At 36.9% G+C, this 27373-nt stretch overlaps 2 protein-coding genes and 1 pseudogene across 2 annotated transcripts; 1 reads left to right on the top strand and 2 right to left on the bottom strand.

Moving 5' to 3' along the window:
* Nucleotides 1-66: 66 nt before the first annotated feature.
* LOC113077221 (leucine-rich repeat-containing protein 47-like) lies at nucleotides 67-4523 on the bottom strand. Its single transcript, XM_026249669.1, has 7 exons — nucleotides 3900-4523; nucleotides 3059-3511; nucleotides 2835-2951; nucleotides 1994-2109; nucleotides 1488-1590; nucleotides 1064-1153; nucleotides 67-382 (listed from the first exon to the last, which is right to left on the bottom strand). The coding sequence occupies exons 1-7, from the start codon at nucleotides 4500-4502 to the stop codon at nucleotides 161-163; spliced, it is 1704 nt and encodes a 567-aa protein (XP_026105454.1). The 5' UTR covers nucleotides 4503-4523; the 3' UTR covers nucleotides 67-160.
* Nucleotides 4524-5525: 1002 nt separating this feature from the next.
* On the top strand, nucleotides 5526-22464 carry LOC113077220 (centrosomal protein of 104 kDa-like). Its single transcript, XM_026249668.1, is given in 23 exon segments — nucleotides 5526-5582; nucleotides 6065-6191; nucleotides 6414-6587; nucleotides 6719-6857; nucleotides 6946-7008; nucleotides 8057-8133; nucleotides 8221-8401; nucleotides 8670-8825; nucleotides 9809-10021; nucleotides 10955-11161; nucleotides 11510-11677; nucleotides 13250-13423; nucleotides 15619-15795; nucleotides 17593-17793; nucleotides 17921-18016; nucleotides 18234-18270; nucleotides 18273-18293; nucleotides 18937-19015; nucleotides 19335-19443; nucleotides 19567-19705; nucleotides 20175-20242; nucleotides 21325-21415; nucleotides 21783-22464. Coding segments are annotated over 22 exon segments (2850 nt in total). The 5' UTR covers nucleotides 5526-5582; nucleotides 6065-6078; the 3' UTR covers nucleotides 21950-22464.
* Nucleotides 22465-24640: 2176 nt separating this feature from the next.
* LOC113077219 (UDP-GlcNAc:betaGal beta-1,3-N-acetylglucosaminyltransferase 7-like) lies at nucleotides 24641-25903 on the bottom strand (annotated as a pseudogene).
* Nucleotides 25904-27373: the final 1470 nt, after the last annotated feature.

Below are 27373 nucleotides of genomic sequence, written 5' to 3'. Positions count from 1 at the left end.
TTTACACCATGGTGAAAACGGGTTTCCATACAAAAGACAGAAGTGTAAATGAGAAGGACTGAATCCAATATTTGAATTAATGTTTTAATATCCATTTTAATTTGATGATGCATTACAAAATGCATTGCAAAATTGGACAGAAAACCAACGGTTGAATTTGCTATCGGACGACTGTTAGATTGCTGACGTCAGACATCAGGTCGGTTTTTGATGGGTAGACCACTTTAAGGTTTCCATCTACGTCCACTACCTTCACTTGTACTACGGTCAGCTCGGAGGAGGCCGGGTCCTCTGCAGGAGGAGCTGAAGTCACATCAGTCTCTTCATCTGAGCCCGCATCCTCCTTTACATCAAAGGTTAATTTATTAAGCTCTGCCATTCTCTGAAATAGAAACAAGAATGGTTAGAGAAAATGTATGAATGTTACACTAACAAACATGGAAGCTGTTTTTCACTGTGAACATTCATAGCTGGATAAAAGCTACTAACTACAATGATGTAAAATGCTTGTATAAAAGCATTTGGATGAGAAATGTGAAAACAAATGCATTTCAATAGTCTTGGTACTAATTGTAATAGCATAATTGCTAGTACATGCTGATGAACTGAATGCAATGAGCCAGCTATTCAGATTGTGTTTTATAGTAAAATATTCAGTAGTTATCTGAGCTGTCGTAAAAGAAGAATGCGTGAAAGTGGGACAGGTCTTTTGTATCATGAAATAAATCTCGCAGCTGCAATAGAAACCATTTTCTCAATTTAATTTTCCTTGTCACATTTCAAGGTTTTCAATTACGTCAGGTATTTTTTTCTAAGTGCAAAAATCAGGGGCTTTTAAATTGCACTTGTATTATGTGACACTGTACACCAAATGTGTGTGTATGTGTGTGTGTGTGCAGAATGATGAGCTCATTTCTTCAATGAAGAAATCAGCGTTCAAAGGTACATGTAATATATATATATATATATATATATATATATATATATATATATATATATATATATATATATATATATATATATATATATGTAAATAAACCAAAACACTAGTAATATTTCTTACTATTATCAATGCGTCCATGACATCTTTACAGATCTGCAGACTGGTGGAACTCGTCACCTCTAAAAACAGCTCTTGTGTGGACCTCTTTATCTGCAAAGACAGATTATTTGGTTGTTTGGCAAAAATAATAATAGTTATAATAACCAGAATAATTATAAAGTAATAAGAATAATAATTTAAAAACAAAAAAAAACATTATTTTAAATGTGAAAAAATAAAATAAAAATAAAATAAACATGCATTAACAAGAATGTATGAATATGACATTAATGCTTGAAAGGATTAAATATTGTATTTTATTTTTGTCATGACATATTTTTTTGTGTCCTTCTGGATAAAATAATAATAAATGTCATAAAAAAATACCTTTTTCATCAAGACCTGAAATAACCTCTTCATAGTTCACTTAATTTGAATAAATTACCTTTGTCCTCTCGCTGTTTGTGATTGGTGGGAATGAGACCACATGATCCTCTGCGTCAACCAAGCAGGGGTAAAGATCCTTCCCATCAAGGAGTTGAAGGTATCTGGGTAAAAAAAAAAAAAAAAAATGGGAATACGTCCATGAAACACTGAATAATGAATTCATTCTCTGTGTCACAGTTCAGTATTTAGTGTTTCAGTACTTAGTGTTCTGTGCAGTCAGTGCGATTACATGGATGAACAACACAACAGTTGTCTGACAAAAGAGGGATATTTTTTGGATCACTTAAAAAGGGCCTAAATAGTACACAATGTGATTAGTGAGCATGACATAGCCCATTTTCTTCTGAAATTATGTTAGATCAATGTTTTGCACAAAACTATTGCTTTGCTTGACAGATTGTGCCCTCCACAGCTCCAAACTATACTGCAGACAAGTCATTATAATATTTAATATTTGCCTCTATTAATATTATATAATCAGGTATTAAATATGCATTTTCTTACTTATGGAGTCCTGAAACGTTCTGTCGTTTTTTATGTTTTCTTAGCTCATCTGCTTCCTGTTGAAGTATCTCCAGCAGTTCAGCTGCCCTCATCTCCTTACGACCAAGAGGAACGATCTACACATGTTGAAAATATTATACATTTTTAGTTATAAAACAAATAATAATAATAATAATAATATAATAATATATATATATATATATATTACTCTGCAGTAGGTATGTTTTCATGTGGCAATATTGTAATTTGTGTGATTTAAAAAAAAATATATATAATACAATAAAGTAAAATAAGGAAATGATTGACAGGATATATTGTTAGTATAGTCAGCTCAAGGCACTAGATTCACAATATAGCATAAATGTATCTTAGTTTACTGCTAAAGGCTGTTATCTGGTGTATAATTGAAACCATCAATTATGAGGCTGAAGCAGTGTAACACATCCTATTGTCCGACGGCCTATGGGCTCTTAGAGAAGTGATGAATTCACCATCAACACAAAAGAAACAACAGCGAGAAAAGGGACTGTTCATTTATTATTCAAATCTGAAGATTATGGGACTTCTGTGTCATTAATCAGCTGGTGGCTTTGAAACCGGATTCCTGTCATTCAACTGCATCAACAACGGTTATTGAATATTCATCGCTCTGCATTGTTTTATCCATTATGCAACTAGTGGAGATGCTCTGATTGATAAGTGAATTAAGTGATAAACTATAGGGACAATTATGATTGTGAAAGAGCAAGACTTTTAAATTGCGTTGAATTGAGGATTTATTATAAAATTAATACTAAGTATATATATAAAAATGATATATTTGAGAAACCTCCTCCCATACCTTCAGTGTATCTCGTGGTCTGACATCGTACAACAGAGGAGCCTTGAGCAAGCCCAGGTCATGAGTTGCGATTGTTGCCGTTGTCCTTTTGCCACAAATCTCATCATGAAGTTTGGTCTGCAGACAAAATACTCGGACATTTATATAAGCTTATATAAAATCAGTTTAAAAAGACAGAAAACAATAGTTCTGATGGCTGAGTTATTTGTTGAAACTTGTGTCACCTGAGCCACCAGAAATCGCTTGAGTGCATTTCCTTGTCTGAGGTTCATGCCTTTTACAATGCAGCACACAATGTAAGGCCGGACATCCTTGATGCCTTCAGAAACTTTGACTGTAACTGCTGTTGGCACTTTGGATACATGCAGAACTCTCACAACCATCCGATTAAGCTCATCCACTTCCTCTGCCTCTTTTTTGCCCTTCTGCTTTCCACTGCTTTTCTTCTTTGAGACAAGCTTCTCGCTCGCCTCTCCATCCTGTTGCTTGCCTTTCCCTTTCCCCCTCCCACCTGCCCTCAGGTAATCTAGGACTGATTTGGTTTGGCAGCCGTTCACCATCTTCTCAAGCCTCTTGTCCTTCAGCTTGTTCCCTTTAAAATTGGTCTCTTTCAGCTTGGAGCAGTCGGCCAGCTCCCATGGAAGCTCCTGAAGCTTGTTGCCAGAGAGATCCAAAACCTGAGATAGCGGAGAGTGAGATGCATGCTGGAGGGCTTTTCAAATAGTATTAATGCATATTGAAATCTTAACAATAATTTAAGTAAATAAATACATCACATACAATCTCTAGAATTATTTTTTTAAATGACAACTATTTTAACTGATACTTAATAACTTTTAAATTATACATTATTTTATTTATTTTAAAAAATACAAAAACAATAATAATAAAATCTTATTTAAACACATAGTCTACCACATACAATCAATAGAATTAAATAATTGTGAGTACATAATACACCAAAACCACTCTTTTTCAAATGTGTATTTATTGAACCATTGCACATGCTGAATTAAAATACAGCATAAACAGGATTTCACTATTAGGTCTTGTCATGAAACGCACCTTGAGCGCAGACAGGTTATGGACCTCACTGCTCAGCTCCTCTATCGCGTTTTCTGATGCAATGATGGTGCTGAGGAGCTCCAGCTTGGAGCACCATAAGTCGTCTGGGAGCCGCGAGAGTGCATTTTTGGACACATTGATGCTGGCGAGCTTTACACACTTGCTAAGGCCATCCGGCAGAGCAGTGATGCTGTTGCAGCTGACATTTAAAGTGTTGAGCTCGCTCAGTGCACAGATCTCCTCGGGCAAAGCCTGCAGCTGGTTGACGGACAAATCCAGGACTTTGATCGCCTTCAGATCGCCAATGCTTTTTGGGACTGCAGTGAGCTTGTTCCTGCAGAGGATCAGACTCTGTAGATGGGACAGATGGCTGATGTTCTCGTGGATCTCGTGTAAACTGGGACACTGACTGATCTCCAGGTAGTTTAGGAGAGAAAGGGAATAAAGTCGCGCGTGAAGTCCGCCGCTGCTCTGGATCTTTTTGTCAACTGCTGAACCCTGAAGCACCAGCTCACGTCTATTCTCCTTTTCTACCTTTTCTATTTCGGGCCAAATATTCAGCGAGCCATCTTCAGCCATGTTGTCCAACGTAACCCGGAACATGGACGGACGCAACCCGGAAGAGTTAAAATGTACATTAAAATGTAATTAACTCAGTAAGCATTGGATTTGGAATTTAGTATTTGCATATTACATATTTTAATAGTAATATTTTACACACGTTCTTAGAGTAACTCTCCCATCTGTAACCAGAGCAATAATAAAGGACTACAAGAACCAGCATCCCTTTTTATTCGACCGAGTCAGGACTTTTGATTCAATAAAGTGACTCGAACGTTTGAATCAGTTCATCTAAAAGAACTGTTTACTGATTCTTTCTTTAAGTTACATCGAGGGCCAGCAGGTGGCGAACTGGAAGTAGACTTTCTTTTGTGTTACTAGAATTATATATATATATATATATATATATATATATATATATATATATATATATATATATATATATATATATATTTTTTTTATTATTTATTTATTTATTTATTTATTTTTCTTCTCAGTTTGTATAAAATATAAATATGAAAATTAATATAGAAATTATTAAATTAATATAAAATTCTTCATAGTTCAAGGTTTAGGGTACATAATTTGTCAAATATGTGCGATGGAAGTTAATTTTTCTAAATTCTTCGTCTTTAGTTCCTGTTGCAACTACAAACAGAAACAACAAATAATTGTAGGCATACACGCTCATAGTAGAAAATAATATATATATTAGATATAATAATAAAATGTTTTTTTTTTAAATAAAATAGAAAAAGGATTATAGAATGTAGTAGGGGACATATAAATATAAAACGTTATATAAGGGTATTCTACAAATTATAAATAATAAAATAATAATAAACACAAAAAATATTATTTATATATTGTAGAACACTGCATGTGAGACACGTACTTCAACTAGGATAGACTTTAGTAAACAAAAGTACTGAACATAGAAGTGAAGAAGAGTCAGAACCTGTTACAGTCTGTCCGTACGGAAGTGAAAGAAACGATTCGTTTACCTAAAAGATTCATTCTACCGGATTCTTTCTAGAACGAACGAAAACTTCGCGCATGCGTACACGTTTCAGTTGTCAAACGGTGGTTATGGAGATAAACGTAGGCAACTGCTGTACTTGGGTAAACTACTTATTTATCGGAATTTTATCTGCCCAATAGTGAATATTAGTACTACTCTAAGAATGAGTGATTCGGAACTTTATCTGATTAACGTGTGGTTTGTGATTAAGATCCTTATCGCTGTTTTGGATGAGTTGTAACCGTAATGTTACTGTTTAATTAACGTTAGCCAGAGTGCACGCTAAGGCTACATTCTATAAATAACAATCATAATTATGACTCAAGTCCTTCATAATAAGCACCAAACCTCTGAATATATGCAACATTTAAGTGTATACTTAACTGAAATTACAGTGTTACAACAAGTAGATGTGGTAAACATAGATATACCCTGAATAGATTTCCCTCTAAGGATACATCCTGTTACTCTCATGTAAAGGAATGTTGCCAAATTACAGGTTCTTTCTATATGTTTTATGTTAAGAGTGCTGGTGCTTTGTGGAATAAAACATCATGTTTTGTTCATATCCTACATCCATCAGAGCTCAGGTACAGGATGCCTCATAAGATAGACTTCTCTGTGATAAGCTGGTCTGGTCATGAAGGAAACTACAGTGGCAAAAATCTGATGGTCCACGGGCCCACTGTCAGTGGCTGGAGATCCACCAGGTCAATACATTTTATACTATTTATGTTACAGTGTATTTCATGTAATTTAGATAGGATTGGTTTAGAAGACAAACTGTAGACGTAGGATAATAATGATAAATAATTTATAAATATCAAGGCTATTTAATAGCTGATAATATTCCGTTTTATAGCTGCTTTTTCTACCAAAGATTACAGTTCTAAAACGCTTTTTAAGAATTTTTTTTTTATTATCGTGTGTAGGTTCTGTCCATTCCCTCAGGAAATCATATTGCAGTTGGTTGAGAGATGTCGAATCAGGAAACTCCAGCTACTGGCCCATCAGTACCTGATCCCATCCAAGATCGAGTTCCACATTGGAGACAGACTGCCGGAGTCCAGCTCGCCCCAACAGACCCATAGTCTTCACAGATTGGGGTGAGGAAAGAGTTTAGATCACTGCTTGGTTCTGTCATTATCAATGTATAATGTGATTCGGTATGTAACACCTTATCAAATCTCATTTATTTTTTCTGATCTAACTGTATTGAATGTAATGTGTTGTCTAGGTACGTGTCTCTCTCTGACAACGAGAAGACTGGTTTCAGAGCCAGAGAGCTGAAGTCTGTTCATGTTGATGCTGTTGGGTCTTACTTGAAGCTCACCTTTCACAGAAACCATGTTAATCAATACAACAGCTACAATCAGGTACAAAAGTAATTAATGTGGGGAATTAGGGTTGATTTGTTTATTTTAATCATATCAATGTCATATCGCGTTCTTTCTGAAATTCTAGGTTGCATTGGTGGCCCTAAATATTTTGGGTGACCCTGTGGATGGAAATGAGATTTGGACAGCAGTAAGTAACAGTCCAGTTTATGGAATTGTTCTCTTCTTGTTTGATCTCCTCTAGATGGCGATGGTTTTCTGTTGAGCATGTTTCTCTATCAGATTTAGATCAAAGCAGAGAGCTTGATTTGACCCAAATAATTCACCTGATGTACCCCTTGGTTTTTAAAGTAGTGTTAATTTTCTGAAAAGAATAATTCTTTGTTTACTTATGCCCAAATTAAAATAGGTTTTGTTGGTGGTGTTTATTATTTTGATGGTGTAAATTAAAATTGTAATTTCTTGGCACAAAACGTGTAGTGTTGTTTTGGACTAATGAAACTCCTGTGAATTGAAAGAGACAATTCTTTTATATTCTCTTTTGCCTAACATTGATCTGGATGCTTTTTACAACACACCAATAACACACTAGATGGAGCAGCGTTCATATAAGTGCTTGTATGCATGCATCAGTTCTTTTAGTTTTTTTTTTAAGTTTAAATATTAATTACTAATTTCAGTAGGCTTACATCAATAGCACCTGACAAGCATTTCATTGTGTGTTGCAGTTCTTGAGCAGGTCTAATGATTTGTCCTCAGTGTTGGTATGTGGATCTGTGTAATGTGAGTCTGAGCTCCGTAAGCACAGCAGAGCTTCAGATCAGATCACTCATCAATATATCCATATCACCGCTACTTTCAGCCCTCCCCATCTCCTATTTGCTCTATCCCATTACCCCCTTCTTTCTTTCTCATGCTCTCTTTCTCCTCTTACTCTCACCTTGTCTCCCCCCATTTTTTACCTCCACGACTTCCTCTCTCTCTCGTCGTCTCCCACCTTGCTAACAATCTCTGCATTGTTAATCTCTAATCCCTCTCTCTCTCTGTCCAGCCTGGAGACTCTTTGTGTTATCCAGGTCACTAGTGATAATAAGTTCACAGGCAGAAATCAAGAATTTTAACCTTTGTTTGTTGGAAATACAATTTCCAAAGATTCAAAGGATGTTGATTTTACATTGTTAGTTTCAGAATTGAACTTTCTTTAATAACGTTGTGCTAATTTCTTGGTTTTGTCCCAGCTAAGCAAAGATCAGCTGATTGATCAGTATCTAAACAACAGCCAATACAGCTCAGCTTTGGACGGCACACACACTGGGTAAAAACCAAAGATCTATTGCATTACAGTAAATTTGTGCACGCAGTCTTCTGTCTTTCTGTTCTGTTTACTCCTGTTATCTTGCAGGCTCTCAAGTTATAAATGTGACTCTATCTCGCCGCTCGATGACTTGGCGTTTGACATGTATCAGGACCCTGAGGTGGCCCACATCATTCGTTTACTGGACCAGAAAAAACAGGACATGGTTCGAGAGGAAAGATTTGATCTGGCCAAAAAACTCAAACAAGCTATCGCAGACCTCCAAAAGGTTATTAAATTTGCCTTTTTTGTCTGACACCTCTTTGTTTGCACGTGTAGTTTAATAATAATGTTACACACTGGAGATGTGAACCTGGAATTGAGAGGGTTGAAATGCATCCAGGTGTATTCCAATAGAGCTGTGGCATTCCTTTAGTTACCTGTCAGTTATAGCCTGACAGTGATTACTAAGCAAATTACAAGTTTATTTCTAAACCTCAGATAAGTGTTAAACATCCTCTCATTTCTTCTTTCCCATTTTCTCTTTTTCTTTTTAGGTGGGTGAGCGTTTGGGCCGGTATGATGTGGAGAAACACAGTGCCATAGAACGAGAGGACTATGACACAGCTAAGCAGAAAAAGGAACAAATGGAAGCTTACAGGCTCACAGTCTACCAGCAGCTGGAGCTCCATGACCTGCTGGACATCAGTCAGGTGAACATCCATCCATACGTTCATCCACATATACACTACTGTTCAAAATTTTAAGATCAATACAATTTTACTATAGTATATAGTATACTTTTATTCATCAAGGATGCATTAAATAGTCCAAAAGTGTCAATAAAGGCATTTGTAACGTTATAAAAAATTATTTGAACTTTCTATAAATCAAAGAATCCTTAAAAAAAATCATGATTTCCACAAAAATATTAAGGAGCAACTTTTTTCAACACTGGTAATAAATGTTTCTTTAGCACAAAATCAACATAATAGAATGGTTTCTGAAGGATCGTGTGACAATGAAGACTGGAGTAATTACATTACATTTTAAAATATATTAAAATAGAAAACAGTTATTATAAACTCTATTAATATTTTACAGTATTACAATATTACACAATATTTTAACGAATATAGCCATGATTAAACTTATAAAAATGTTTTAAAAATCCAACAGAGGTGTCCATCCATCCATTGCACTTCTCAGAACATCAGTTAATGACATTCATCCATCCATCCATATTCCTGTGTGTCTCCCTTAATTTCTTCTCCTGTAATGAATGGATGAATAAAGCATCTCTTGTGTCGTGAGGGACTCTAGCTCCAGTGAGATTAGTAGTCTGATATGCTGGTTTCCCAGCTGAATAGTGATTGTGCTGGTTCTCCTGAGATCAGGTGCTTGCTCTTACTCGTCTAAGGTCAAGAGACACATTTAAACAGCAGACATGAAATGACTTGGACAGTATGCTCTGTTTGTTTGTGGCAAGCACTTGTGTTCTGCCTGTGTTCTGACAAACCTGTAGCTGTAGCATGTGATAATTTTTTCATACAATCAGTGTCTGGAAAATAATAGGTTAAGGTTCTTAATATTTATTAGCCTTTTAATCATTTCAGGCTTATTTTTGTATTTTTTTAAATAAATAGCTTTTATGAACTTTGATTTAAAATGTAAATAAATGTATAAAACTTTTCAGATCCAGAGAATTCCCGAGCTTTCCAACTCTGAGTTTCCCTCTCCACGTGTTGGGACACAGAAACACATGCCTCATCTAGCAGACTCACCCAAGAAGAGAAGACAGAGGCAACGTGTGAAGGAGACTGATGAGCAGGACACTTCAAAAGCAGCTAGCCCCAAACATACAGTCGCCCAAACACCCCTCTCTCCTCCTCACTTCCCAAAGACCGATGTAAGTCTTGATGTACACAGAATAAACATCTGTATAAGAAAAAGAAAGTATGATGTTACTATTCTAATGTGTTACTTGTGTCCACTTTTTGTCTTGTTCATTAATATCTTATCACAAATGCTAATTTTAAGGTAATCCTCAGTCAGAGTTATCTGCCTTGATAAAACGCGGCTTCTGTTCCTTTCCACCGATGTAGCTCTATCTTAACTGACACAAGGCTCCTTGTAGATTATATAAATGTGTGTTGCTTAACATGAATATAAGGGATTTGCTTTAGCTAGAGAGTTTTACGTTTCAAGATTTAATTAAAGGGTTTAATGGGGAAGTGTGTCATTTTTGTGCTACTACCTTAGTACCGCCATAAACCATGCCCGAGGTGGAAATGTTTACATACTTCTGAAAAATATTTTAACAAAAAAACATAAAAATAAGTAATGCATCCTCTTTAAATCTAAAGCTGTCTTTGTAAACCTTTTTTTTCAGCCTGAATTAGCCTTTTCTGTATTTAAGCACTCTCTTACATATGCAAATTACCAAGTAATATATATTTAAAAATAGAATTATCAAGGGGTTGTGTAACTATGTCAGATGACTTGGTCAGACTTTTCTTAGTGCACCTTTCATTTTTGTTTTTCTGCATGTCATCCTGTTAACCAGCTTTGAAATAACATGTAAGATGAGAACACAGCTAGTGATTGAAAATTATAGGATGGCAAGCAGACCAGTCTTTCTGGTGTAAAATAAACCCTCAACTGTAACAGTATTTATATTTCTGCATATGACAGAAAGTACAAAAATAATGTTAAAGTGTTAGTTATTTTTTTGCATTTAATTCAGTTTTTAACACAGACAATTATTCCTGCTGGGAATGTTTTGTATATCTGATTTCAAGATTTTGGGATTCATAGAATTGTCATGTGTGTATTTTCACAGACCAGTTCTCTTCCTTATGACGAGAGGCCTTTACCTGCTCTTAGGAAGAGGTCGAGTGAGCAGCCAGTCAGTGAGCTCGATGAGATGCCCCCTCTGACGGACACAACCACCCCATCTAGCCTTGGGGCCACAGGACAACCAGAACCGCTCACAGAGAAAGCTCAGAGAGAGGCCAGTCTGCCCATCGACATCTATGGAGACAGTCTGGTGAGACACTCGACATTTACAGCCTCCAGTTCAGCGATTTTAGTATTTACAAAACTGCTATAAAATTATTTGTTTGCAAATCATACTGATCTGATTTTCAAGTTTGAAGTAGTCATATTGGTTTGGAGTAACATGAAGTTAAGTTAATTATGGCAGGATTTTAATTCTTGGGAGAATTATCCTTTTAAGTATTTAACACTTTGCTGTGATGTCCAGATGTAACTGTTGTTTACTGTCACACAGCACTGGGCAAACTCTATGTGTCACATGGTCAGCTTGTGTATTTTGTTAGTGTGCTGTTTCTGGAATGTAATCTTCACTTTCTCTTTCTCGGTCTGTCTCTCAAAGGTGGCCGGGGCCTATTCCAAGACGTGGTCCTACAGGGAGGATGCTTTGCTGACAGTCTACAAGAAACTGTTGGAGGTTCCACGTGGAACCCCAAAAGCAGAACTGCGGAGCATGACAAGAGCAGCTGTGTTCCTCTGCAAGAAAGCTCTCACAGATAAAGTGTCATCTGTACGAGAACTCCCACTCTATCTTTATTTTTCCCCCAGTCTGATTTTATCACTCCCATTCTTTTGTTTCTCGGCCTCTCCTACTCTCTTTTTCTCTCTCACCCTCTCTTTCTAATTTCTCTCATGTATCCTTCTTTTCATTGTCGTTTAAGGCTAAAGACAGAATTCCACTATCAGCACGACTGATAGTTGTGACTGTTTAGCAGTTGTCGTGTTCTGTCTAGTATTGTGGATTATCTGTAGAAGTGATACTGCAAAAAATGTGGTGGAAAGCTTTGCTTATCTCTCCCAAGGGTGAACTTAGCCAGGTTGTCTACTAACAGTGGGTATGAGTAGGAGAAGACGGACCAACTGTAGAAAAATGAACAGGAGATTTGGATAAATCGTAATGCTCAGTATATGGCAGCTGCAGAATGAGAGTCCCTTACAGTCTTTTTTTGATAGAGACATAGTGTAGTTTCAAAGAGTAAATTTATTGGGAACAGTAACATTTTTTTTATTTTTATTGAATTATAAAGCTGTCAGTCTGACCCTTTCTTATTAAAGGGAAGTGATTGATTAAAATGAAAGACAAACCATATACTAAAGAACATATTTAAAACTCTTTACCTTGGTGGTAAATTTAGCATACAGTATTTGTTTTCCTTAAAACCTGCAGTGGCATGTACAGAATATTCTTGACAATAAGCAACCCAAATAGAAATATGAGGAACACCATCTGTAACTGTTTGTTAAAAATATGAACAAAACAGCTAAATGATATAAGCACACAAAATCAAGAATAGTTTTTCTGTTCATGGAAATTTTCCACTGACCTCAGGCTCTTACTTTTCAGTAAAGGGTTTTTTACAATTTGCCATGACATTGAGTAACATGTGTAATAATGAAAATTTCATTTGTTTTTTTTGGCATATCAATGGATCACTTTCTAACCCTCTGGTATTCTCAAAGCACATCCATGTTTGTGGTTGTGGCGTGACAGCTGTTTTTTTATTGTGCTGTCAGTCCGTAGATAAATCACACACATTAAAAAGTCATGGCCTTTCAGTTTCATTCTAAACTGTTGTAAATGGTTGTACTGAGAGTTTGAACAATGTGCCCTCTGCTGAACACATTCCAGTGACCCCCTCTCCACGGTTATTTAGTTAAACTCACACAGCACAGCATTTAATTGTGTGCTTTTACTCAGCACCATGTGTTGCTGTAAAGGCCTCAAGCGGTTTCTTACACAGCTTCTGTTTATAATTGTACCTTAAAACTGCAATTCTGAGGAAAAATGATTCCAGATGGTTCTAAAAAAACATGCCTTGTTAATGAATACATTTCAAAAATGAATATTCAGTATTTTTCTTGGGTTAGATGGTCATTTGTAATAGGTACACAGAGGTTTCAACATGAAGTTGTTTAGAAAAACCATAGAAACTCTTAAACTCTTGTAAGGGGAGGTAAAAGTAGCTTTTTTTTAAATGATAGAATATTGTATAAAATGTGACAATATTGAATATTGAAACCCTGCACATGAATTTTAGTATGTAATGTAACAATAAATGTCTATATTTGTATTGCATTTTAGGTGTTTCTTGCATCTCTGAATCTGCTTCGAATGATTCTGAGTGAGTTTATTCCCAACCATCAGCTGGGCAAATCTGAGATCAGTCATTGTGTGGAACAGACTTGGAATAATCTGCTCTCCAGGACCGGAGAATCAGCCCTGAGACTGAGAACCCCAGCTATTACCTTCATACAGGTCAGTACAGACTTTTGAAATACTTTACCCGTATACATCTGTAATGAAGCCACTCCTGCATCTATTTGGGTCATTGGTTGTGATGTGGTAAAATTCCACTCCAAAACATTTAGTTGACAATCCAGTTGACTAGAAAAACTTTTCTTGGTGACCTGACTGGCTGAGAATCTGCACATATGACTGGGATTGCATCATATATACTGGTGGCCTTGTGAAGTGAATTTAACTGTGAACGGGAAATTTCAAATATTTGTGGTTTTCTGTTAGCATGAGTAGAGATCTTGTCTCTTACTGTTGCCCTGCTATGAGATTTCCTAATTTCAATCTGCCATATTTTGTCTGAACAATTTCATAAACAGGTCTGGGCACATAAAAAGGCTTATCATCCATGTCTTTTAGCTCCGCTACCTACTTAATTCTATTGTACTCTTTAAAATTAACAAAATGGTCTTTTAGCAGGTAGAGCTTCTAATTTATAATTTAATTTGTGGATAAAAAGATTTAAAAGAATGTTTAATGGTATATCTAAAACTTTTATCCAATAAAATATTTTCTAGAATGGCAAAAAGTCCTCTCTTGCTAATTCAGTGTGCTTTTTTTGCAGTAAATTATTGTTCACGACTTTTCTGTACTTCTGTGTATCATACTATTTTGTGTGACATCAGTCTTACAGGCCTAGATAATGTGATTGTATTTCAGTATATACTGTATGTTAATCTGACTACTATTGACTATGCAAAGGTCGCTGTGATTTTGCCAAGTAAGACATGTTCCTGGATCAACATCTTTTGATGATCCTTGATCAACATTATTTTACAAAAATATAGACTTAACCCAATCCCTACCCCTTAACCTAACTCTACCCATAATTTATTCCTAAAATCAGTGGGAAATGATATCTGATTAACAATAGTGTAGAAGCACCTAACCCTGATTGTAAGCCTAAAACAGATATTTCTTGAAAAGTTATAACTCAATTCAGATTGGTTGATTGGAATGTTGTCATAGGAACATGATCCAGGAACATGTTGTAGTTGGTGAAATCACACTCGCCACTGTGCAAAACCATGCTGTAGCTCCATTGCAACTGTGCATGTAAATGTAGTTATTTTATACATATGATAAGCAGTGGTACAACCACAATATACAAACTTTTAGCAGATTGTATTTAAGAAATATAATGTTTCTGCTATTAAAATAACTGGAGAATGTGACCCAGACAGATCAACGTGTTTTTCAGAAAAATACCGTGCGAAAGAAAGGCTGAAGCACTTTGTGTTGTGACAGTCATCATGATCTGTGTGATAAGGATAGGAATGTTTCAGGTTCCTAGAAAACTGAGGATGTTTTAAAAATGTTCTGACCGACAGACACTGATCTGTTTTGGTTGTTGATAGACCGGTTGTGTCTCTGTCAGCATTGTGCACAACTTTATTGTATTTTGCACTGTATTCATAAAGACATTTGTGACTCATGCATCTGGAAAGTGGAAAAAGTACAACAAAGGCCACACCTTGTTATGAATAACTTGATGATGTACTCTGATAGCAGTGCTGTATAATATTATAAATAATACAGCCCAATATTATGTTAAATCATAATCACTCATTATTAAGTACCCAAAATATCATCTTCACCGATCTTCTAGAAATAACACATGCAATCACTGCAGAGTTTAACATTATGCAAATGAGCAGTGAAGTAATCACCAATGGGATTTTATCAACAACAAAGTAATCCAGAAAATGGCAGAAGTCTTGGGAAAGTTTGAGTTCTACATTAGTATCTCATTTATGATGCAGTATGCAGCATGATGATAAATACAACACATTTCTCTCCAGAATATAAATTTTTAGCATCAAGAAAAGCTGACTCATTGTCAAAGTAGAATAAGATCCTTTTTTGTGTTCATATGTTCAGCTGTTATGGTTAGTGCTGCCCACTAACAACGATAGAGCAGCCAGCAACGGGAACACTTACTACCAAATGTACAGCAAACTTCCTGGTCTCCAGTTATAAAATCGCTGAAAAAAAAATAAAAAAAAAATACAAATATTTACATATTATTTTTAGACTAAACAGACTGGTATTGATTGCAATATATTTTTGAGAATGTATAAATGCGTGAGAAAGAGTGTGTGTTGTAATTTGAATGCTGCTATGTTTAAAGCTGGCTTGTGTGTTTGTTTTCGCAGGAAATGGCTTTATTTAAGGAGGTGCGAGCTGTGCAGATGGTTCCTGTGGAGCTCGTGAGGCCCATGCAGAGCAGTGCATCCACCAGACTGGCGCTGAGCAGACTGGAACTGCTGGAGAAGCTTCTGGAACAGCTGGGCACCAAGGACTCTGGCTTCACCCTTGACAACGTCATGCGGGTACTAGCTCAACCTCAACTTTTTCTGAGATGATCTCACTGGGTGTCAACCTAGTGGCCTTCTGCTCAGTCAAGCTTTACATAAAAAAATAAATAAATAAGCTACAGATTTAAAGTAGTAGCTTCAAAAAAACTGCAGATGGCTGGTTTAGATTTATTAACCACATGATACAGTTATGTAGTCTGAGACCACACACTCTGACTGCCATTAGGTGCCAGCTGTTTGGTGCATGTACAGTTGACATTTGGGATTCTATTGGCCAAAAATAACACAAATTCAACCTTTCTGTTGGGATCTGAAGGTTAATTTCATTATCACAGCTATCATTAGGATTTTTGAGGGCTTCATTAGACTGAAACAAAGTGGCCTTTGTATGACAGAGAGGGTGTAGTCAACTCTACGTAATGTCTATCACCATTAGTTTCGTAAAAGGGCTGTTCTGACAGCCAGTTACTTATCCATGACACAGATTATGTAAGTCATCCAAGCACTGTCTCATTTTCTCTCTGCCCCAGCAGCTAGGTGTACAAAGTGGTTAAGCTGTTAAAATTGCAGTTCCTTAGGGTCTTTCTTTCTTCAGGGTCTTAGTTGTCTTAGACAGTTTTCTCTTTTATTTTTGTTTAGTTTTTTGGGACCTGTGCAGTTTGAAGTATATTTGCAATGCAAACTTGTGGCACTACTACAACAGAGACTGAAAAAAAAATTCACAAGGAACTGCAAAGTGCAGAGTGAGGTTTCTGTCTGTGTTCTAGTTGGGCTTCTGGCTTTGCTTGTTAGCGTGGAAGGTTTATGTCACCACACCTAGGTGGCTTTCACATGATTTAGTTAGGTGGGTAATGGTATCATATCATTTATCATGCAATGTTAGAGTTTTTTTGGAGTGTATATTTTTAGATATTGGATTGAATTGTTAATATTCAATTGTGCATGCTAATTTCCCCATTTTACGCTAACCAAAAATGCTAAACATCTCAAAATATACATCCACTTTTCATACTATACTCTGATGTGTTTGTATGGCCTAAATTCACTTGTGCAATATATAATGTTTGTTTTCAGTGTTTAGTGCCAAATTAGCTAAATAATGGTGAATTTTAATATTGCCCATTTATTGTTATTGGCCATAACAATAAATAATTATCAGCTTATCTGTATCAGCCATAATTTACATATAATTGGAATTTATGGACTGGATACTAGCTAAGGTTAGTTTTACTATTATCTATCTCATCATTCACACACCCTCATGTTGTTTAAAACATAACTCATAAACTATTTTTTAAATAGATATTTTTGCAATTATCTTCAATGAATCAGCTCCCAAATGTGCTTTTCTATATTTATTGGGTGTTTCTGTTAGTTTGGTCTTTTTCATGAGGTTACATGCAGGCTGCTCAGTGGCTCCTGCCTGCTGGTTTCCTGGGAGATGAGATGGGCTTCAGGGCACAGCAGAGAGGCGATTGGGTTTCCTGTAATTAAAATGAGCGATCCAGAGCCTAGGGGTAGATGAATGGGATCTGTGTGTATGGAGAACGGAGAGAGAAAGTGTGGGACAGATATTTGGAATATAATGCAAACGCTTTAGAATGTTAAAAACATATGTTTAGTTATTATCAGCGTTAAAAGCTTAAAAAGCGTTAAAACTGCTTCTTAATATTTTTCCGGAAACCATTATTCTTAGCTACTAGGTAAATCTTACTGGCCCCAAAAGCTTTAACAGTAGTGCATCTATTCTAAAATCACTTGATTGTATTTAAATGAATTAATAATGAAATATATTTGTGTGTGTTGTGTTAGTTTCTGGCAGGTGGTCTGGAGCACAGTGCTGCCCCGGTGCGGGAACTCTCTGTGAGAGTTGTCCTGGCTATGTACGGTCTTCATGGAAAAGCAGTTCTGAATTATCTGCCACCTGATGACACCAGCACACGTAAAAATGTCCTCTACAAGAACCTTTTTGACTCACTTGCAAAATTAGATGGAAACACCATCAACACACAGGTAAAACCGGTCTGGAGAGCATCGTTAGCTTAAGCTTCATGATTAAAATGCTTGGAATGTTTGTGTGTGGGCTTTGAGAATGCTGGGATACTGCATTCAGTCTGTCTGTCTCACTGTTTTACTCCAGAAGCCAAAAAAAGGGTCAGAAAAAGAAGATGGAGAGAAAGAAAAAGAGGAAATCAGGAGCTTGCAAGAGCAGCTTGCAGTGCTGAAGGAGATCAGTGTAGGTTGAAGGGTCACAGGTGGCCTAGTCTCTTCTGTTTTGTTTTTAATGCTTTCACACAAAATGGTTTTCTTCACACCTGGTATTAACATTTACGTACCTGAAAGTTCTTTAGCTAGATTGCACCTGGACTGAATCACTGTAGAGACCCTTTGGTCATCAAATGTACAAATAGATGAATTCATAAATGCATTAAAGATGTGAATATGTGTTTTAGGAGAAAGGGAAGGACAATACTAGAGTACCTGAGAAAAAGCTGAGAAGGCAACCAAATCAGGTGTGTAAAGTGTCTTTTGTGAAGCATCTCGGTAAAGATCAGTCCTGTATAATTGCAGCAAACACTGCAAATCATGCACAAGCTAGTTTTCAGCTTACCGACTTTTGTTCTTCATGTTTTTGTTTTACGGCTTAACCTGTCACCATATTAAATGTCTGATGTGACAATTTTTTACTAAACCTGCCACAGTCACGAATCTTTGTATCTATTTTTTTAAGATGAATGTCTGGATGTCCTTCTTTGTATTCACTTATGTAACTTCAGTCAAATGATAAAAACAGTGAGAATCACACTATCACTCTTTCTTTATTCTCTCTAAAGCGTGCATTGCTACGCACCTCCTAAAAATTTACATCTAATTTGCCAGTACTCTACAAATTTTCCTGCTTGTGCTGCCTACACATCAGTATTAACCCTCAGTTTTGGATTGTTAACCGAGAGTGGTCAATTTAATAGCTTGAATATATAGATTTAACATTGAACCACCAAGATGATTGTTAAATTTGAATCCCTTCAAACTGGAAAATTTAATTCACAATATGAATAAACACTATAATATTATATAAATAAACACCACTGGTACATGAGTGTAAATTCAGTCTGAGCAGAATGTGAGGGATGAATATGTTTCTCTTGGTTTCAGCAGGTGTTAAGAAGGTAAACCAGTCTGTACCTGCTGATGTGAAAGGCAGCGAACCATCTGTTGCTAACTTCTTAGACAAGTAAGCACTTCTTCTCGTCACTTCTTCATCGATTCTCTCAGCTGAGCTGTTAGTGATTCTACCAGTCAGTGGAATCTCAGTTTGTGGAGAGTTTCTGGTTCAGTGCCACTCTTCAAACTCAAGTTTTTGTATTGTGTAGCTGTTATGAATGCATGAATATAATCTCACCAAGACATCTGGAAAGTGATAGCATAATGTGCAGTGCTAATGGGCTCTCATTTTATCAGTTTCTCTTTGTACAGCTGGGAAAAAATTGTAATAACATGTTGAGTGAGAAATGAAAGATCAAATCAGGTGATGCTGGTGCTGTTTTTTCTAGTCTGTGTATTTTCTGTGGAGAGAGAGATGAATCATTCACTGAGGATGGACTCGACCTGCACTACTGGAAACACTGCCCGATGCTGCAGCGCTGCCTTCAGTGCAGACAGGTACACACACACACACAGACACACACACACATGCATGCGAGTTATCATATTTCAAAATATTGGTTACACTACTTTCAATTTGTAAAGTGTGTTAATAATGTAGTATGCTTGTGTGTTTGTTAGGTGGTGGAGATTGCAAGCCTGACAGAGCACTTGCTGACTGAGTGTGAGCAGAGGGCAAATTTTACCCAGTGTCCTCTCTGCTCTGAAGCTCTCACCCGAGATGAGCTAACTGAACATGCTCAAAGCGCTTCTTGCAATCGTGAGTCTCTGTGTGGTTGCACAGTGTTTTTGTTTCATGCTCATCCAGAAAGCACACTCAGTGCTGTTACAAATATGATACAAGGGTACAAACTTAACATTTGGCAGGTGAATTTCTATTAATGGCAATTTTTTCTTATTGACTATGATATTCTAGTTTATGTGAAACATAAAGAGATATTTTCAGTGCTGCTTATGGAGTCATTTGGCACATCAGATACTAATTGTGCCTCTTCTTTGTGTCACACTCTTTTTATACATAAAAATCAGATAAGACAGCCACTCTGTCATCAGATTTGTTCATCCATGTGAAGTGTACAGGTTCACATGACAGTGTCACTAAAAATAACCTTTCACAACTGCAGATTTATTTCCAAGCAGTTTTGTGTTGTTTCTGTAAGTGGCGAATTTTTTCGTATATTTAGTTGTGTTTCCTGCTGATGGATTTATTCTTTTAACCTTTTTGTCAGCACCTGCTTCTGGAGAAAATTGTAATCACTGTCCTCTCTGCCATGAAAACTTCACCTCAGGGGAGGAGGTGAGACCACACACAAACATACCCACAAGGTGCCAGTCTAGATCTTCAAGCCATTTATTGTCATTAACAACAAAATAACAAACAAGCCTGGTGTACAAATGCAATCAGCCACAACAGTAATGACTGAAATGAATTTAAATTATTTCTCCATCAGTATTTTATTTCTCTGCCGCATGTCATACAGATGAGCTCATGATCTGACATTATGACAGTAGAGAAGTGTTTTACTCCAGTCATTTACCTCTCAGCTCTGAAATGTCACATAAAGTACTGCCTCCAGCTGATAAACAATGTTTTACGTATTCAGGGTTTGACGAGTCTTCTGTGTCAAATGAAATGTGTCATGTCATGTACAGCATACACTCGTATTGTCCAAATCATAAACCTGTTTTTGTTAGGGTTACGCTGTTCCTGAAATACAGTGTGAGCTTTGTTTTCTACACAATCTTAAGAAAAAGAGAACGATGCAATATGTAAAGAAATTAACCTCTGACACTGAACAAATTATCTTTAAAGATATCAGTCATCTTTTATTAATTTTAATGGACGCAAATTTTGTCGTCATTGCAGTATGCCAAAATACATAGATAAATATGTAGTCTTCACTCATAACTCCATGATTTATTTTTATTTATTATTTATTTTTTGCATTTATTAATATTTTGAATTTGGTTTTATTTTAGATTTTTGATTTTAGTTTTAGTACTTTTGAGTGCTTTTGTAATATATATATATATATATATATATAATATATATATATTCAATTAATTTTAATAATAACTACACTGGTTCAGGAAATGCATTTGTTGTTCTCGACTTGTAAGAGCTCTTTTGCTAGAAAGACATTGTTAGCGATATTATTTCTGAGGTTTAGGAATATAAGAACACTGATTTGAAAATCAAAACTGAAACCAACTCCATAGGTAGAGGTTATTTACATGAGCACCCATGTTGATAAGTGCATGACTCCAGTATTAAAGTGAGTATTAGAGTCTCTCTCTCTCTCACACACACACACACACACACACACACACACACATTGCCTGTACAGCAGTGTAACAGTGCATGTCTTGTATGTGCAGGTCTGGAAGTCTCACCTCATGGGAATTGAGGGTTGTAAACAGAACTCACGGAGGAGAGCGGTACAGCAGAGCACTCTCTCACACACACAAGGTGAATATTCATCTCCTTTAGCCTCAATGAGACCTTTACAACCCCACACTGTCTCCTACAAGTCCTGCTGCCCCACATTGCCCCATGAAGCTCGTATAGATCACAGCTGCCCCACACAGCCTTCACAACATCCTCCTTACCGTTCAGGAGCACATCTGCCCTAACACAACCTCAATTCCACCTCAAAGAGTCCCACAATGCCCCATCCTCCCCACACACACTGCCTCTGAATAAATGAACTGTTGATTATAATATTATTTTGAATACCGTGTTTACATTGGCTAAACTATGCAGCATCTCACAATGCATTTCTCATTAACTCCTCAGGTGTTTGTCTGTTTGCATGTCTTGTATTCTTTGCCTTTAGGAAAAACGGTCAGCACAGCTATAGCTAAAACAACAACGGTCATATCAGAGTCCAAGACTCGAGGGCTGGGCAGGGGCAGTCGTATCCCCGCTCCTGCTTCTAGGACCAACAGACACACCAGAATTCCTCCAGGCAAGGCTTCTACCCACAGACTACTACAGGCATAGCACACGGGCTAAATGCTAACTCTAGCAGCTTTGCTGGAACAATCTCATATGAGTGATTCATAGCGAAAAAACACAAAGTTTTCAAATAATGCATTATTGCACTTACTGTTGTACTGATTTATAAATATTACTGCAAGACAGCATCATTATTCTAAGCACACATTATCATTGACACCTGATATAAAATGTACCCATAAATGAATGTAAAATATCATGTCAGTGGCTTGTGAATAAGAATACTTGAGCAGAAAAACAGGTTTATGAGCAGATACGCAGTCTGTATTTTGCTCTGTTTATCCTTTCAGGTGGATCACCTGGATTTTTTTGTTATCTATTTGAGAATTTTATTCTTGTATGTTGTTTTGTACTTGTTTGTTTAGTGTGTGTCTGTGTGTGTGTGGAGTATGTGAATATTTAGTGATCGAAGCATTTTGATATTTAAAAGTTTTTAAAGCATCATTAGCACCATAGCCAAAAGTGAAAAGTAGCCTTTGAAAATTAAACAACCTGTCCAAGAGATTTAAACTTCAGACAGATTCACATTGTGTCCGATTCAGATAATGCACTTCAATTACCTCCAGCACTCGCTTTTCAACATTTAGGTACCAAACTAACAAAAATGTTGTTTTTCTTGAAGAGGGCAAAGGCTAATTAAAGCCACAGAACTGCCTTGGTGCTTCTCAAAGAATCAGGACATGGAACAGAGATGTTGCCAATAAATGAAGTCACTTCTGGGAGAATAAAGAGCCATAAGGGATGATGATGATGATGCTATTAAGGCTCTTATTTCATATGTTTGGTCTTTGCATTTATTTCAGTATTATAGAAACTTTTGCCTCTGTTTGTTGGCACCTAAACGTTTTTTGTCTAGTGTGTGACGTGTGAAATCACAGGGTATGATCTGCATCAAACTACAGTATGCTGTTCTATTGTTTGTGTTATAAAAGTAATGATTTAGTCCAGTCATACTTATAAAATCATTGAGTCTGAAGATATGAAACATTATGATAGACAGTCTGAGTGGAATAGGCTGATCCTGTGCCTGAAAATACTTTTTAAATTATTAAAGTCAGTTTCCCTATTGTGTGAGCCAGGGAGTGCATTTTTAAAGCTACAACCCCAATAGGCTTTAATAGTTTGTTAAACCAGAATAAAACAAACCAGTTTAAAACTGATTGTGATCTCAGCAGAGGCGTTTCTTTTTAAGAATGTCTTCTGGAGTCATGGTTGACATTTATGCATTGTCTGTAGTTCTTACAGCTCACTGCTGAGACATCCATTATGTAACTGACATAAATTAACCCCTGCAGACATGATTCACTCATGTGGCTTTACAAAGATATTTATTTCAGTTATTTATTTATTAATTCAACCTAATCAATTATTTCAGAGTGGAGAGAGTATTCTGTAGTTTTCACAGATGACTGACACATACCCAAATAGTATTAATTTTTCAGTCAAAGTTTACAATTTTTGTTTGCTGGTAATATATAGAGATATGTGGAGTAGAGCTTTTTTGTGTTTGCTTTAATTTGGATTAGTTTTAGTTACAGTAGCAAAATTAAGAAGCACAGTAGAGTTTTTGTCCATCACGGTTATCTAGATGAGGTACCTGAAAATGCTGCACTAATGTGTATTGTCAGTTCTCAAGGACATGATTGCAATTTTCAGTTGGTAAAACTAAATTAATTTAACAACCACATACAAACTAATTTATATGTGCAGTCTTGGTCTGGACACTTTACAATTTTCACAGGTGTACAGTTCACAGCTTTAATGTTGTATGTACAGGCTTGTTTGCAATTGCAATGAGAACATTTAAGACATTGCAAAACAGTTTGAAGATTTATACTGATTGTAATTGAATTGTGTCACCACACCTTAATTATATTCCCCTCAACTCTTAAGTGCATTGATATCAGTGGAAGCTAAAATCTGTTTTGTAGCTTTATTTGATTTAAATAAATGTATTTGAATAAAATTGTTAAGTGCTTTTTTTGATCCGTAAATATACTCCATATATTTAGCTTTGTAAAAATTATTTGATTGTGACGTGTACACCAACCCAAAACAACTCCTCTGACAAATGTTTTGGTTGATGATGTTGAGTGTATGTTATGCAATGTTATTCACCCAAAAATGGAAATGATGCAGATAAATATAATTTACTCACACATGTCATTTCAAACTTGTATGACTTGCTTCCTAATGCAGAACATCATACAAAATATTTCAATTTAGGACATTTCTTTTAGTATTAAGTGAATGTCTTGTAGTATTTGGTGCATCATAACTGGCATAAAAGTACATTTTATATTTGTTTCTTATTAGATTAGCTCATGGGGCATGTTGTCACAAAGGTTCACCTTAGTATGCAATATGCATATTTTTTCATTTATTTATTTATTATTATTTTTCAGTGAGTTTCAAATTTTTAGCCAAGTCTTTAAGGTATATGTTTAAATATAGGCCTCACTGCAGGAAACCACTAGGGCAGGCTTATATAATAAACAAAAATGTATCGATTTGGGATGCATTTGTTTCCTGCATTATAAGACTATAGCTGAAAGACTTGTGATTTATTAGCCTACATCTGGCAGTTGATAACACAAGTAACCATCAGCCTTCCTTACAAAACAAAAAAAGGATGATGGAAATTACAAAAACAATTCATTTGTACATATATCTTCCCAGTGTCTTTATCGATACGCATCGTTTCATATAACAACTTGTCTGGCGCAGTTCAAGTCCTCGTTTTGAACAAGCGTCCACATTTGCAGCAGCTCCCGCGGAAAGAGTTTGTGGACCACGATGAGGTTACGAAAGAAGCACGGCTCCCGGTTCAGACGAGTCACTTTACGCTTAATGATCCCAAATGTCCTGAAGGCCAGGTGCAGTTCGGGGACGATCTTCAGCCTCTGAAGACACATGCCCAAAAACACATCGTCAATGGGGTAAAGCTCCACGCTCTCAGAAACCGCGAAGAGCCTGCGGGCCACCTGAGAGGACATGAGAAATCCTCCCCCACCCAAATAAGGAGGATAGCGTTTATCATACAACTCTTTGGGAATGAAATATTTACTCTGGCGGTTTCTGATCGGTTTGGCTCCTAAAATCGTGTCTCCTACAATGAGGTTTTCCACTTTGTTCTCCTCCACCCGAAAGCCAATTAGTTCCACTAAGTTCTTGGTATGGACAAAAACGTCATCGTCCCCTTTGAAGACGAAGGGAACTCCACTGCAGTAGATGTTGAACCATCTCAGAAAGTTCACCTCCTTCAAGGTGAGGTTGAAGAAAGTGTCCAAAAAGTCCCACTGTAAGATGTCCCCGTAGGTTCGGTCTTCATATTGGACCAGAGCTTGTAAATTTCGTGTGTCTTTGCCAGTGGCTGGAGTGCCTAAAAGAAATAGTGTTTTGATTTTCAAGCCCTGGATTTCTTGCTCCTTTCCCCACGTCTGCCGAACGGCTTCCCGCCAGTCATGTTCTTCAATAACCGATTTGACCACGAGCAGAACATCCACGTCACCGCTACACTTCTCCGGGTGATTCAGCAACATTGGGAAGTATCTGCAATGTCTGTGCAGGACAAATTCGTGGAACCTCGGGTTCAAGCGACGAAACCAGGCTTCGGTCTTCATCGTGGAATTTTCATGGCATTCTATACTATTCACGTCCCATTTTTTTTGGAATTGGTTTCCCCACCGGCGCCAAGCCATTCACGCGTGATTGAGGTGAAATTTCAACGGCCTTTATGCTTTTACATGTGGGGCCACACCATTTGCGTTTCACGTCGACTTTGGTATCTTTAAAAATCGTGTTCACCCTTATTAACTTATTAAGCATCAGTATGGTGGCAAAAACCAAAGTCAGGCTGACCGCGGTTCTTAGATTCTTTTTCTTTCGAAAGAAGAGTTCCATTGTGCACGCGCTCCTTAGATAGTAGTAGCGGATTTGTCATGAAAAGTCAGCCGGGTCCGCTCCAAATAATTTTCCAAGTGTTATGAAAACATAAAAATGAGCGAATAGTCCATAAACAAACATTGTGATAAAGCTGAAAATCCGTCTTCTTCACCTTCTTCCTGGCAGACGAAGTTTAAGTCCGTTGTCCCGTCATATATTGTTGCAACAGGTTCTTCTCGCTTCAAGTTCCGTCGCTGAACTGCTGAAAATAGGAGGCAGTCATCCTGTAAAACAAGCGGTCGCCTGCCCTCCTCTCTCCTCCACCTTCACGGCACCTACCTGCTACAGGCTCTCTGATTACACACGACAGCTGTGCAAGCCTAATAAATGGGGGTCCCCAAGAAAAGTCTGAATGAGAACTACTTAGGTGACGTATTCACTGTATGTAAATATTGGAGTTCAGTAAACCTCTCGTCCTTTTAGAGGTTTGTAGCCCACTTTTCACCTCCCTTCCACAAGCACACTCAAGAGGATGCTATAAGACGTCAAGGAGCTGATTAGCACTAAACTCATAATTGTAGTATGTAGCGCCCCCGTGTGGTTCATAGTGGTAGCGACACTCAATGATTGTCAGCATTCGCAGTATTGAAGCGCTTCTCAAACCTGTCCTGGAGTACCCCCCAGCCCTGCACATTTTGTTTATCTCTCATCTATCACACATGATTCAACTTATCAGCTCTTTAGTGGAGACCGCAAGACCTGAAGTGAGTGTGTCAGATATTAGGGAGACATACAAAATGTGTAGTATTAGGGGCACTTCCTGTTAAGGGTTGAGAACCACACTGCAGTATTGCATATTATAGATATAGATTGTCCTACCAAATGTAAGCATATTTTATTGATATTATTAGTCATTAACACCAGTTTTCTGCACTATAAAAAGTACATGTATGTTTTAAGAGCATATTTTTTTCTATTAAAAGTCATACACTTTAATGTTGATCTGTGTACAAAAATGTTTCTACTTTAATCAGCCCCATCCAGCTTTACTGATGGTCTGCTTTGCTGGTTATGGTCTGGTAGGACAACTGAGTTCCATTTGGATTCTAATCATGAATGACTAGTTTGCTCCTGAGAACACAATCATCATTTTCTAGCAGGGGTTCCACATGATAGCTTATTAATGCTGTTAAAGCCTGTTAACATTCTCATTTGTGGATTTTCCATGACGTGGGAAGTTAAACGTTGAAGCTTGATTACAATGCTCACTGCTAACAAATGTTTTTATTTTTTCTCTTATTTTGTTTTTGAGTAAACTGAGCGCATTAATAATTTTACGGATATCATCATCAGTAGAGGCTGGACCCAGTACAACATCATATTCACGTCACAACACAGTCCGTTAAATGACTCATTCGACATATTTCTACGATGAATAACTTGCCATTTCATGTAATTTAATCGAGTATACCACTGGTTATAACGGTTATGAAACGGACTAGTAGGCTACTAATTAATGGGTAT

The sequence above is a fragment of the Carassius auratus genome, unplaced genomic scaffold (assembly GCF_003368295.1).
Source record: "Carassius auratus strain Wakin unplaced genomic scaffold, ASM336829v1 scaf_tig00021987, whole genome shotgun sequence".
NCBI lineage: Eukaryota > Metazoa > Chordata > Actinopteri > Cypriniformes > Cyprinidae > Carassius > Carassius auratus.
The sequence above is the reverse complement of the archived record's forward strand: the minus strand, read 5'-3'. Positions and strand labels throughout refer to the sequence as shown.

Coding starts and splice junctions, on each gene's coding strand:
- LOC113077221 (XM_026249669.1), bottom strand. CDS start 4,502: ATGTTCCGGGTTACGTTGGACAACATGGCTGAAGATGGCTCGCTGAAT. Junction 2,110..2,834: donor GACCACGAGATACACTGAAG/GTATGGGAGGAG, acceptor CAACATGTGTAG/ATCGTTCCTCTTGGTCGTAA. Junction 1,154..1,487: donor CAAACAGCGAGAGGACAAAG/GTAATTTATTCA, acceptor CTGTCTTTGCAG/ATAAAGAGGTCCACACAAGA.